This window comes from Pseudorca crassidens, chromosome 1, assembly GCF_039906515.1.
Source record: "Pseudorca crassidens isolate mPseCra1 chromosome 1, mPseCra1.hap1, whole genome shotgun sequence".
In the NCBI taxonomy this organism is placed as follows: domain Eukaryota; kingdom Metazoa; phylum Chordata; class Mammalia; order Artiodactyla; family Delphinidae; genus Pseudorca; species Pseudorca crassidens.
Window position 1 is genome coordinate 144915455 of NC_090296.1, and position 13620 is coordinate 144929074.

Below are 13620 nucleotides of genomic sequence, written 5' to 3' on the forward strand. Positions count from 1 at the left end.
GTTCATGGTTATTTGACCCAGCGTCCCCTGGGCATATCTTAACTTCTGTAAGGAGGTTTAGCCAACTAGGAGTTAGATTGCACAGCTGTAGGAAACCATACTCAAAGGAGTTATTATTCCATTAGATAGCTGTTCTGTAACATATTTCTGGCCCCCAGTTCTCAAGAAACTTTTCCAGAAAGAAGATTTTGGGATATGTGTCAATAAACTCATAAGCTCTAAAGTTTTATAATCTTTGGCTCCTTTTCCATTAGAGGGTCCTACGGAACCCTTTTCAACCCATTTGCCTCATCCTTATTTTTTACTATCAAGAGCGAATTTTGAACAGTAAGATTTAAATCCACACAGGAACACAGTTTACCTGAATGTATTAGTCTTTGATTATGAAGATGAATTGCTCCCAGTGAAGAAGAGAACCAGAGCTGTGGTTTACTCCTTGACAATCTAGGCTTTGAGGGAACAATTTCAATCTCTGCAAAATCCTGGATTTCAAGAAAGTTTATTGAACTCTACCTGGTCTAAGATGCCACCAGAATATGCAGTGGGAAAGCCAACTGGATTTTGTCAAGTTTGGAAAAGTGACAATGTTGACCAAGGTTCTGTTACTGATCAACAGCATCCAGACAACCACCGATCACCTCTCATCCCTTCCTTAGCGATGAATCAGGCAGGAGCCCAGGTGCTAATTCTTGGCTTCAAAGATGATGGAGGCTGTGGTTTTCAGACATCGTTTTCAGATTGTCTAATAAGGGCTTTTTAATTAAAATGGGTAATAGGACAAAACTTTTTTTCCTTATTTTTTGTAGAATCATATTTAGTGTTGACTCTCTGCTAAGTTGTATACTGTGGGCAATAGGAGAAAGAGGCAGGGAATGGAGAGACTGATACAAAGGATCTATTTGGGTTTTTTTTGTTTTTGTCTTTATTTTTGGCTGCATTGGGCCTTCGCTGCTGCGCATGGGCTTTCTCTAGTTGTGTTGAGCGGGGGCTCCTCTTTGTTGCAGTCCGTGTTCTTCTCATTGCGATGGCTTCTCTTGTTGCGGAGCTCAGGCTCTAGGTGGGCGGGCTTCAGTAGTTGTGGCACGCAGGCTCAGTAGTTGTGGCTCGGGGGCTCTAGAGTGCAGGCTCAGAGTTGTGGCGCACGGGCTTAGTTGCTCCACGGCATGTGGGATCTTCCTGGACCAGGGCTCAAATCTATGTCCCCTGCATAGGCAGGCAGATTCTTAACCACTGCACCACCAGGGAAGTCCCCAAAGGATCTATTTGTGGTAGATCCTTTGTATCAATCCTGTATCTAGGATACTGATAAAGCAGGAGAGGGAGGAAAGAGTCAAGCAGTCTCCAAAAGGAGTAATAAATATGTGATACATTTAATACTTATTGATCCAACCTGGGCTTTTAAAATATAAGACAATAATGGAGAGGAAGAGAAGTATCTAAAAAAAGTGGCCTCAGCCCTCACCTCACTTCAAGGTTCAGGACAAATTATCTATGAGGCTGTGTCGAGAGAGTACCCTGGGCCAAAGGGTAATGTTAAGATTTTGAAGCCGTGGCTTTGGGCCAGAGGACATACAGGGCTCTGTGCCTGAAAGCTCTGTTGACAAAGGTCGTTCTTTGGCCGCTTCAGCTGGGCGTCCAGAATGTGGGTGAGAGGTGAGAAGTAGTGAAAGGATCTAAGGGAGTCCCTCAGGAAGAGTCCACTTTCCAGCAGCAGCTTGAAGGACATGGTTACCTTGTTTTCTTCCCCATCCCTACATGGCCCTCCCAACCCTGTCCAACTACCACATGAGCACAGGGACCTTGGTCATCTTGTGCACAAATGGATCCCAAACAAATCTAAGAACGGCACTCAAACATTCGTTGCTGAATAAACAAATTCTCAGGCAACAATGTTCAGTTGTCAATGTGCTGGCCCATACATCTATTAGAAATGTCTCTGGATAAATATGATATCACTTACATGTGGAGTCTAAAAAATAATACTAACAAATCTATATACAAAACAGAAACAGACTCACAAACACAGAAAACAAACTTATGATTACCAAAGGGGAAGGGGCATGGGATTAACAGATACAAATTACTATACATAAAATAGATAAACAAAGATTTACTGTATAGCACAGGGAACTATATTCAATATCTTTTGTAATAACCACAAAAATATTAGGTTTGTAATAACCTAAAATGGAAAATAATCTAAAAAAATACATATATATCACTGAATCACTTTGCTGTACACCTGAAACTAACACAGTATTGTAAATCAACTATACTTCAATTTAAAAAAAACAAAACAAAAAATACACTTAGTAAGAATACCTACCATTTGGGGTGGGGATGTGCAGGGAGGAGAGAAATAGGTGAGGGAGATTAAGAGGTACAAACTTCTTACAGTTACAAAATAATTGTGTCACAGGTATGAAATGTACAGCATGGGGAATATAATAAATATATCTTTGTCTGTTGACAGCTGGTACCTAGATTTATCATGGTGATCATTTTGAAATGTACAGAAATATTGCATTACTATGTCATGCACCAGGAACTAACATTGTGCTGTAGGTCACCTTTACTTCAAAAACGAACTCATAGAAAAAGAGATCAAATTTGTGGTTACGAGGTAGGGGGTGGGGAGAGGGAAAATTAGATGAAGGCAGTCAAAAAGTACAAACTTCCAGTTATAAGACAAATAAGTACTAGGGATGTAATGTATAAATATAATTAATTTATATGATTTTATTAATTTATATGATAAATATAATTAACACTGCTTTATGTTATTTATGAAAGTTGTTAAGAGAGTAAACCCTAAGCGTTCTCATTGCAAGGAAAAAAAAATTTTTTTTCTCTTTCTTTAATTTTGTATCTATATGAGATAATCGATGTTCACTAAACTTACTGTGGTAATCATTTCATGATGTATGTTAAGTCAAATCATTTGCTGTACAACTTGAACTTACACAGTACTGTGTCAATTGTATCTCAGTAAAACTGGAAGAAAAATAGAGAAATGTCCTTGGTTTTTAGAATCCCTCATGAATGAATGTGGAGGCCTGGAGGTGGGGATGGTTAGTTATAAAGGACAAAGATGCACAGGGAAGGAGGTAGCAGGGCACCATTAAGGTTTTCACAAATTCTAGAAGAGGTGGCATTTCCCAAGCTCTCCTCCACCCACCGTAACTTGCAGAGGACAAAACTATCAAGATGGACACCACTGTAAAATGCCATCACAGATTCAAGGCCAACTTCTCCAGGCAGAATCAAAAGCACCACTGACAGGGATGATATAGAGGACCCTCTCCTGGCTAGCAGTCTGGATGAGATTGTCTTAGAGGTCTCTTTCAACCTGGACGTTCTACATTTAAATCTTCCTTCATCCTTTTCCTGAGCTTGGATCTTCCAGCCAAGAGCTTATTTTACCAGAACTCACTCTACCAACTGTGTAGTCTGATTATCTTTGGATCACCTTATTTTTAACTCTTCTCCATTCCCAGAACACATTCACAGATACATGAATAAATTTTGTCTATAAGTTTATTAGACATAATTTGTTACAGTAGAAGATCTGGACAAAGTAAAAATAGTTAAATTTTTTATTTGCCCTGATCTAGCAGCTTTTCTCTTAAAATTCCCGAAATGTTCTTTCTCAAATCCCATATCTTGATTGGTCACTTTAAAAATAGAGAGCCAAGGACCTGAGTCTACTTTTTAAGAATCTCAATCACATTTATGGGAAATTTACTTAGTGCACATTTCTTTTCTCCTTTCCATCCAGTCCTGTCAGATGGCTTTACTGGCAGGACTGACACTGACCTCTTACCTGATGGTACCCTATTTCTCTACCTCACTTGCCTCAAATTAAGAGGATCTGTAATCACAAATAAGAACCCAACATCCAAGATGAGAAGTAGGAACACGAGCAAGTGGCATCAACTCATCGTTCTACTGTCCTCTTCTCTTGCCCCTTACTGCTCTTCTCCACCTCCCCCAACCACCCTACAAATACGAACTCTGATTTATTGTCGAATATAGAAGAATTTCATCGTATTCGTGAAATTTCTTAACTGCACAAATTTTGATGAAAATTAACGCGTAAGTGCCCAAAATGTTATATGCTTTTAAATAAAACCATCCTGCTGGTGTTTCTAGATATAGTTTTAATTTTTGTAGAACAGAATATAAACCACTGACCAACAAAGGTTCTAAAAAAGGCTTTTCGCACAGGATTCTGGAGAGTCTTGCACTTCCACTCAATCAGGAAGGCAGTGAAATATGGAAAGAGCACTGGATTGGGAGTCAGAGAAATGAGGTTATGTCCTCAGTTTTAACCTCAAGTCTCCTCATCTGTCACAGGGAAACCTGCAGGCACCAACTGTAACTTTCCACATTATTTCTACCTCAAGTCCTTTCTATCTGCTTCTGATTTTTTGTTTCCTTACTGCGCTACTTAAAGACACAATTTATACCATGAAGGTGCCTGATGCACTTCTGATTTTACTACTAGACAGAGGAAAGACAGGAGCGCAGTGATGTAAAAGCCAAGTTAAGAGGCTATAAACCCAGCTCTCCTCCATCCTGGCACTGGCAGCTATGGAGGAAGTGGGATAACTGATCAGAGAATAAGGGGCCTCCACTAAATCTGAGAGAGGGTGTGTATCAGACCTACTGTAGTTGGGCAAAAGTAGTGAGGCACATGGCCCAAAAGTTAGTTATATTAGTGTCCACTTGTTAGTTTGGATCCTTTTCAATTTTTCTCTTAATTTTTATCCATTCAGCAACCACTAAGTTCCTAACATGCACATAAAAGATGCTCGATAAACATTAGATGAAGGAAAAATACTCAGAAATTCAGAAGTCACTCCAGCGCTCTAGAAAACACATAAACCTTCATGTTCTTCCCTCCACCATTCTTGACCCCACCTCTGTTCACATCACAGGTCACTCAGTGCTCATGTGACTAAGTCTGTAAGCACAGTGTGACATGGCTGTATCTAATGCAAATGTCCATTTCACTAACAGGTTGTCTTCAAAGCAGGTACTAGTCTTCAGTCTGAAACAACCTCAGCGGGTCTTCAGTTTCATCTGAGGATACGCCACAGTGATGATGCCTGCTATAGAGGACACGAGACCTCCAAGGCCTATGATGCCAGGATTGGACTTATAGATCCCCAGCTGGTCCAAAGGGTTCAGGATATCACAGAAGTTCTTCACTGTGTCCAGGAGCAAGGGAGGATGCTTCTTCAGAGATTGGAATAAGAGAAGAAGAAAGGACTGGAGCCATTCTGTTTCCTCATCAGCCACGCTATACACAAGAGGATCCTGGGATGGTGATTTCTCCTTCTTTGATCTGTCGTGTGCAACCTGTTCCATCTGCAGGGAGATTTCATACAGATCCCTGACCAGGCTCAGCAGAAGAGAATAGTAGTAATGGCGTGCAGCCCACATTCGCCATTTCTCTTTGTTAATGCCAGAGGCGAGCCCTACACTCCTCACAAAAAGGATGGTGTCACAGATGAAATAAATCACACGGTTCAGGCTGGCTAATATTAGGCAGATGCGGGGCACTAGGTCAGTGGCATGACTGCTCTGCTGAATCATCTGTACAGCATGTACCACATTGCCTAGTCTGAACCCTGCAAGAAGAACCCACAAGAGTTAACAGTTATTTGATCAGTATGTAATAGGATTTTACAGGCAGAATCCCTGCATCAGGGTGAGGGGTCAGCACTGTCTTTCTTTTTTTTACATCTTTATTGGAGTATACTTGCTTTACAATGGTGTGTTAGTTTCTGCTTTACAACAAAGTGAATCAGTTATACATATACATATGTTCCCATATCTCTTCCCTCTTGCGTCTCCCTCCCTCCCACCCTCCTTATCCCACCCCTCCAGGCGGTCACAAAGCACCGAGCTGATCTCCCTGTGCTATGCGGCTGCTTCCCACTAGCTATCTACCTTACGTCTGGTAGTGTATATATGTCCATGCCTCTCTCTCGCTTTGTCCCAGCTTACCCTTCCCCCTTCCCATATCCTCAAGTCCATTCTCTAGTAGGTCTGTGTCTTTATTCCTGTCTTACCCCTAGGTTCTTCACGACATTTTTTTTTCTTAAATTCCATATATATGTGTTAGCATACGGTATTTGTCTTTCTCTTTCTGACTTACTTCACTCTGTATGACAGACTCTAGGTCTATCCACCTCATTACAAATAGCTCAATTTCGTTTCTTTTTATGGCTGAGTAATATTCCATTGTATATATGTGCCACATCTTCTTTATCCATTCATCCGATCATGGACACTTAGGTTGTTTCCATCTCCGGGCTATTGTAAGTAGAGCTGCAATGAACATTTTGGTACATGACTTTTTGAATTATGGTTTTCTCAGGGTATATACCCAGTAGTGGGATTGCTGGGTCATATGGTAATTCTATTTGTAGTTTTTTAAGGAACCTCCATACTGTTCTCCATAGTGGCTGTACCAATTCACATTCCCACCAGCAGCAGCACTGTTTTTTTTTAACAACTGACTGCCCTCTGAGGCTCAGTCTTTGCTCAGGAAAGGAGGACTGTACAGTATGTTAAGGACACCTAAAATGATCCTGGAATGTAAAAAAGACAGTGACTCTTTAAACTTATTGCCTCCATTTCAATGACTACATTAACAATGACTCACTACACACTTTAGGCAAAGGTCAATCATAAGTGTGGATTGTTACATATGAATATCACCAGCTACACTTCTTTAGAAGGAAGGTACTGCAAATTACATGAACTCCAGATGCAACATTCTTTTGGAGAGTCTGATACCTTACACTGTACTTACTTTCCAGTTAAAAGATTGCTTTAAAAAAAAAAAAACCATTATCATACTGCCATTTCTCTGGTCCAAAGCCCCTTTGGCTCCCTACTGTCAAAAAGACAAAGTAGAGATGGTAGGATTTAGTGGATAACACAACTAATAATACTGTCATATGTGACTCCTAATTCAATTAAATCAACCATTGCAAGGGCATGTCCTTTATCTGAGCATGTAACTCAATTAATCAGGGATGCATCAATCAATAAATATTTACTGAGCACCTTCTCAGAGTAAGTTATAGTCCTAAACATCATGGAGGATACAAAAGAACTATTTTCCCTAAGTGACTATATCTTAGACTCAGCAAACGCTCAGAAGTAGCTACCCTCAGGAAACTTACGATCTCAGAAAAATGTTTTGTATTATTTTATCAAAAATAACACAAAATATGTAATGAATAATCCTGGGTTCCAGTTCTGGCTGTTGCACTAACTTAGTGACCTTGGGTAAGTCTTTTCTAGACTTCAGAGACTAGTGATCTTTAAAGGACCTTTGAGCTCCAACATTCCAAAGAGCCTGAGAACTTCTAATCTTGGCTTTCCAAGCCATCCAGAAAAGCTCCTTCCCATCCCTCTGCTTGACAATCTAAGTCTTGTTTCCATCAAACTAGTTTTCTCATTGATCCTCAATACAATGGTTTGCCCAGAACAGTCCTGAGCCTCCACTAGAGGAAACCACCCTTCAAGAATGTTCTCCTAATCCTTCTCTCTCTTGCCACACCTCAAGTTCCATCTCCTCCAAACATCTTTCTTTTTCTCTACCCCAACCAACATATTTGGTACTAAATCTTAGATCATTATACCATGTGATCTTAGTTCTCCCATAAAGCTCAGGACTATATCTATATGAAGCAGGTACTCAAGTGAATTAAATGAGTACAAAGCACTGACCACTTTTTGGCATTAACATGAAACAATCCCACAAATGACTTAAGAAAATGTATCCATCCATTTCCTCTAGCAATCCCTCAAGAGAAGGGAAAAAGGCAGGGGGTCAAGGATATAGCTATTCTATTCTTCGAGGGTTCCCAGGAGCCAGAAGCTCATGTCAAAGATTGCCAGAACGTTTTGTGATTCTAAGAACTAAAGGTGAACTAACACATTGCATGTCCCACTGGTTATGATTAAGCAGAAAGATATAATGTAGCACCAAATGTGAACATAGGAGGGTGTTTGTGAATGGTGTGCAGCAAAACATTCAATCCTTTTGGTCTGTCGTTCCATGAGGGCAGCCTTACTGGTGAACTTCATCAATAAAGTTGATTGACTAGAAAATCATGACCTAGGAAATATTTTGTGAATTACAAGGTCTGAGGATTCTAAACCAGGAGCCACTGTCCCTCAAGGGACAGGGTACTTACATTTACGGCCAGTGCTCACACTGGACTCCAGTTTCTTGAGCTTCATAACAACCTCCTCTTTGTCAGCTTTAGGCTCTAACAAATATCTAAGCAACATGCATGTGTACTGAGTGGCTCTGAAATGGAAACAAAATGAGGAGAACGATTTACAAACCAAATAAAATTTGACTCATGAAGTAGGGGAAGGAGAAACATGTCCTGCTAAAAGCAAAGTTTCCAAGACAATTTCTCATGTAGCAGCTCTTACAAGAGCAAAATTCTGCAAGAGTCACTCCACAGGGCTAAAGGGTAGAACATGTCATGGAAATGCAACACAAGGGTAATGAAAGAAAACTCTGCAATAATACAGTGAACAGCTCCTCAGAAGGCCTCTTGCTGGCACAGAGAAATGGATATAGTCAAAGCAGTAAAACTGCACAAAAATGTTAAGTCTGCAAAGATCCATATTCTTTATTTCTTCCAGTGTAAATTTCTAAAAGATTTTCAGATTTCTAAAAGGATATTTTTTACCAACTACTTATGTGACAGGTCACACACTCAAACCAGAGCCAAATGAAAAGTCCACCATTTGCATATTGCTTAACTTTTTATAAAAGGACCAAATACACACCAATACATAAATAAGTACAGATTTGTCTTTCGAAACTAATTAGTATTTTATATAAAATACAGACTCCTGTTTAATAATACTAAATATTCAATAAAGTGATTATTGTCATGGGTACAAATAGCAATGCCTTACCAACAGAAACATAACAAAAATTTTTATATCACATAAATATCTAAATGCATTTGGCAGTCTAGTAAATAAAGTAGGTAGATGCCTGTCTCCTGCTGTCCTGTAACCGCATTTGAATCCCTTTATGCTATAAATATTATTCTCAATAAAAATATAGCACATTTTCCAAAATGGTGAACTTGTTATTGTGAATGAAGTAAAAAGAAACAATCTCTCCTTCTCTTTTAAGCATGCTTCCTGGATAGAGGGCTCAAGCTGGTCAGGTCAATGAATCCCCCTTTTTCAGATCTGGTCTAATAATAGGAATGCGTCCAAACACAAGGCATTATTTTCTGAATGCCAGTGTGTTCAAAGAAGCTATAGATCACCAAGGGGATTAGGAAATGAATACTAGAGATCTCACATCTTGCTAAATAAGTATATCTTAAACAATTATTTATTTTTTATTATTTTTTTGCCACAGCATGTGGGATCCTAGTTCCCTGACCAGGGATCGAACCCGTGCCCTCTGCAGTGGAAGTGCAGAGTCCTAACTACTGGAACGCCAGGGAATTCCCCTAAACAATTATTTATTAACCAACCTCACTGATAAAATTTGCAGGGTACATTCTAAGTACATTGGATTTGTAGGCTTCTATTTTAATGACGTTTGTACATAATGCAACCATTTTGAAAATCTATCAAATTAATTAGAAAGATAGTATGGCTTGGTAGTTAAAGAAGTGGGCCCCGAGTCAACTGTTTTTTGTTTGTTTGCTTTTGCAGTACGCGGGCCTCTCACTGTTGTGGCCTCTCCCGCTGCGGAGCACAGACTCCAGACGCACAGGCTCAGCGGCCATGGCTCACGGGCCCAGCCGCTCCACAGCATGTGGGATCTTCCCGGACTGGGGCACGAACCCGTGTCCCCTGCATCGCCAGTCGGACTCTCAACCACTGCGCCACCAGGGAGGCTCAACTGTGTAGTTCTAAATCGCTCGGTTCAGTCACTTAGTCCCTATTAACCTTCTACTTCAGTTTCCCCGTTTCACATAAATGGGGATGATTCAGAGAATTTAACCTAATAGGGTTGTGTTGAGAGTTAAATGGGTTAATAGTTGTAACACACTGAGAACAACGTCTGGCATTAAGTCCGCTTCCAAAAGTCTCATAATTATTGGGGCTACTACTGATCTGTGTGTATTAGCACTTGTACACCCAGAAGAAGGAAAAGCTGTTAAATAAAACTGTAACTGTCACTAATTTCTTATTATTGAGCAAGACTCAACCAAATTCCTAAAAGAAACATCATGAATTAGTGTTAAAGCCGCAATCTCTTTAATATTTTCGTGTACCTTAGAGGTGCAGTAGTTCTTTCTGAGGCTCTCCACACTATTTTACAGTTCACAAAACTATTTCACATGCGCTATCTCAATGAGATATACGGGACAAGAACGGAAGATAAATACAAGTGTTGGCTTCACTGGTCATAAATGTCACCCCAGAGTTTCTCTTAAATAATTCCTCGGAAGAATGTTGGGCGGAGAAAACCCAGTCTTTCTCAGGTTAGGAGAGGAGGGTTGGTCGGCTGGTTTAACTGCTGGTTTAACTGCCAGCGCCCCCGAAGCGGCTGCGGGACTTTGGGGCACGAGGCTCGGGACCGGACGCGGTGCGTTCGGCCCAGCCCCACTGAATTTAGGGTGAGGAGGGGCTCCGGACCACACTCCCTCCGGGAGCCGGCAGCGTCCTTCCTGCTTTCGTCCACTGGGCTGCTACTTCCTTCTCCGGATGCCGGAGAACAGGGAACCTTGTACCGGGTTGAGGGACGGGGAAGGGCTAGAGGCCGCGGGCACCGGACTCACCTGAAGAGTCGGTCCCGGCCCTGGGTCTGGTTGGTGAAGCGGATGAAGGCGTCCATGGCACCCAGCCCAAGGACAAGAGTGGCACCGGGTTCTTTTGCGAGTCCTCAAGGGCTGCTGACGAGTCCCCACGGAACTGTCAGTCTCTGCCACCCAGAGGACCCAAGTCTCCCCACCCCCGTGGGGGCGGGTGCACTTTCCGAAGAGCAACTTCTCGGGCTTCCGGTTTGGGGCCGGAAGTTGTGGTTACTAAGGCAACGTCAAGCTGCCGGCCCAGGTGAGCGAAACTTCGGCTTTTGCCCTCGGGTGCAGCGGCTCCTCACTTGTCCCAGGACTCTCCTCTATCTCTAGGATCTCCTAGAGGGCGATCTGAGGGAGCCCGTCTCCTCAGCGTCGGCTTCCCCGGGACGCCCCGCGCCTCCCCTCGGATCTCGGGTACCCAGGGACCCCCAGCGGAATCCCGAATGGAGATTCCTCTGAACTTTTGCTTGGGAACTGAGAAGCCTAATCGTTTCCCAGCTCTGTGCCTCCGTTTCCATTAGCAGCACCAGCTCCAGATCTGGGGAAGGAAATGGTTAGAGCAGAAATAAGCCAATTCATGGAGTGTATTTTAGCAGGAGAGCTGGGTAAAGTGAGAGAATTTTCTGTTAGGATTATTAACACTGAAAGAAGATTGCTACTTGAGGAAATTCTAAAAGGGTTAACGCGAACAAAGTTGGGGCAAAAAGAGATTAAAATGCAATTGCACCACTGAACGTTCCTTCTGTGAGGGCTGAAGACATGAAGCCCCACTCATTCCATAGCAGTAATTTTATAAAATGTACAACCTATAGTCACAAAGTAAGGTCATCTATTTTTGTAATCTTTATTCCCGTGGTCAGGCCTGCACCTAACATTTGCAGGCCCTGGGTAACAGTACAAATAGAGACCCACAAACCATGTTTAAATGTTTAAATCAAGGTAACAAATTGTTGAATAAGCTACGTTCTTTTCTCCTTCCTGGACAAATGTACCGTCATAATGATCAAGAAGTCCAGTTTAACATTCAGGATTCTTGGACTCCTTGGAATACCTGGAAACATGGCTAGAATATGGTACTGCGGGGAGAGCTGATCTCCAGTCCTTTCCCAGCCCTTTCCACCCCACTTCTGGCTCCCACTTACATCACTGAGAGGGGCCTTGCATACATAGTGTGGATACTCCAAGCCACATGCAAGTTCTGCCCATTATCCTGCAAAGCGCCATGCCTTGTCCACCTTTCAGGTCTAGGGGTGCCCATATTAGCACCCATTTCTCTGCCCTCCAGAGAAAGCTGGGAAAGAGGCTCATGCAGAACCTGGCATCGTTTGGGCAGTAAATTCCAGGAGTACAGGTACCCTGAACATGGTCTAGACTCCAGAAGAGGGGCAGTTTAGGCTTTGGGTGGGGATAGCCTCTTTACCCCACGAATTACTCATCCTTTGCAGAAGGGAGTGCCTGGAAGAGAACCAGAAGTATTCTCTTAATTCATGTCCCAGAGCAGGGCAATACTGCAAGCAATAAGAATTTCAGTGCTAGCACTGTACCAACCACAGTGCTAAGCTCTAGGCCTAGGGCAATAGATTAATGAGGGACACAGAAAAATGGGAAAGTACAACACAGTGATGCGTTAGATGATAGAGATGAGCACAGGGTGCTCCTAAACACAGATTTATATAGTTTGTTTTCTATACCTACAATTCTGCCTTTTCCACTGTATCATAAATTGAATCATTTAGTATGTAGCATTTTCTGATTTCTTTCACTTAGCATTAATGCATTTGAGTTTCATCTATGTTGTGTATGTCAGTAGTTTGTACATTTTTATTGCTGAGTGGTATTCCATTGGATGGATGTACCATACTTTGTTATCTCTTTATCCACTGAAATACATTTGTGTTGTTTCCAGTTTGAGACAATTATAAAGCTGCTATAAATATTTAAGCACAGATTTTCATATGAAACATGTTTTAATTTTTCTTGCATAAATATGTAGGAATGGGATTGCTGAATCATGTTAAGTGTATATTCAGCTTTGTAAGAAACTGCCAAGCTGTCTTCCAAAGTGACTCTACTATTTCGTGTTCCCGCTGAATATGGGATGTGAATATATAGGAGTTTATCTATTCACCTATGATAAACATTTGGGTTGTTTCCAGTTTGGAGCTCCTACAAGTAGAGCTGTAATGAATGTTCATTTACAAGTCTATGTATGGACATATGATTTCAGTTCCCTTATATCACACCTAGGAGTAGAATGACTGGCTATTGTGGTAGGTGTAAACTTAACTTTCTAAGAAATTGCTAACTGTTTTCTACACTGTACTATTTTACTTTCCCAGCAGCAGGTGGAAGAGTTCCAGCTTCTCCTCATCCTCGACAACACTTGGTATGGTCTATCTTTCTAACTTCAGGCTTTCTAATACATGTGTAATTACAATTTGCATTTCTATGACGATTAACCATGTTGAACATCTTTTAATATGCCTGTTTGCCTTATGTGTATCTTCTTTGGTTAAGTGTCAATGCAAATCTTTTTTCCATTTTTAAAAATTGCATCATTTTCTTATTACTGAGTTTTAAGAGTTTTCAAAATATTCTGAACTCAAGCACTTTATCATATATATGACCTACAAATATTTTCTCCCAGTCTTTGGGCTACCTTTTATTCTCTTAAGTGTCTTTTGAAGAGCATAAGTTTATTTTTGAAAGGTTCAAATTATCAATTTGTTCTTATAGATTGTGCTTTAATGTCATATCTAAGGAATCTTTGTCTAACTGAAGATTGCAAAGGTTTTCTCCTGAG

The 13620-nt window shown here is 41.2% G+C and overlaps 2 protein-coding genes across 3 annotated transcripts in view; one reads left to right on the plus strand and one right to left on the minus strand.

The window, feature by feature from the left end:
• Positions 1-123: 123 nt before the first annotated feature.
• Positions 124-10996, minus strand: PEX11A (peroxisomal biogenesis factor 11 alpha). 2 transcript variants are annotated; one of them, XM_067696679.1, is made up of 3 exons: positions 10800-10940; positions 8223-8338; positions 124-5636 (listed from the first exon to the last, which is right to left on the minus strand). In XM_067696679.1, exons 1-3 carry the CDS (start codon positions 10853-10855, stop codon positions 5065-5067), a joined length of 744 nt encoding a protein of 247 aa, XP_067552780.1. In that variant the 5' UTR covers positions 10856-10940; the 3' UTR covers positions 124-5064. The 2 variants fall into 2 exon arrangements, with proteins under 2 accessions (XP_067552780.1, XP_067552788.1); XM_067696687.1 differs by lacking the exon at positions 8223-8338 and having other exon boundaries at positions 10800-10996.
• Positions 10253-13620, plus strand: part of WDR93 (WD repeat domain 93) — a 49777-nt gene continuing 46409 nt past the window's right edge. The window contains exons 1-2 of the mRNA XM_067696639.1: positions 10253-10502; positions 13160-13203. The gene's annotated coding sequence lies outside the window, so the exon portion shown is untranslated. The remainder of the gene's footprint in view (positions 10503-13159; positions 13204-13620) is intronic.

What these genes read in the sequence shown, in the direction of transcription:
- PEX11A (XM_067696679.1), bottom strand. Translation starts at nt 10,855, where the DNA reads ATGGACGCCTTCATCCGCTTCACCAACCAGACCCAGGGCCGGGACCGA. An exon ending in GGCCGGGACCGACTCTTCAG is followed by an intron (nt 8,339 to 10,799) that starts GTGAGTCCGGTG and finishes TTTCCATTTCAG; the next exon opens with AGCCACTCAGTACACATGCA. An exon ending in TGTGAGCACTGGCCGTAAAT is followed by an intron (nt 5,637 to 8,222) that starts GTAAGTACCCTG and finishes TTCTTCTTGCAG; the next exon opens with GGTTCAGACTAGGCAATGTG.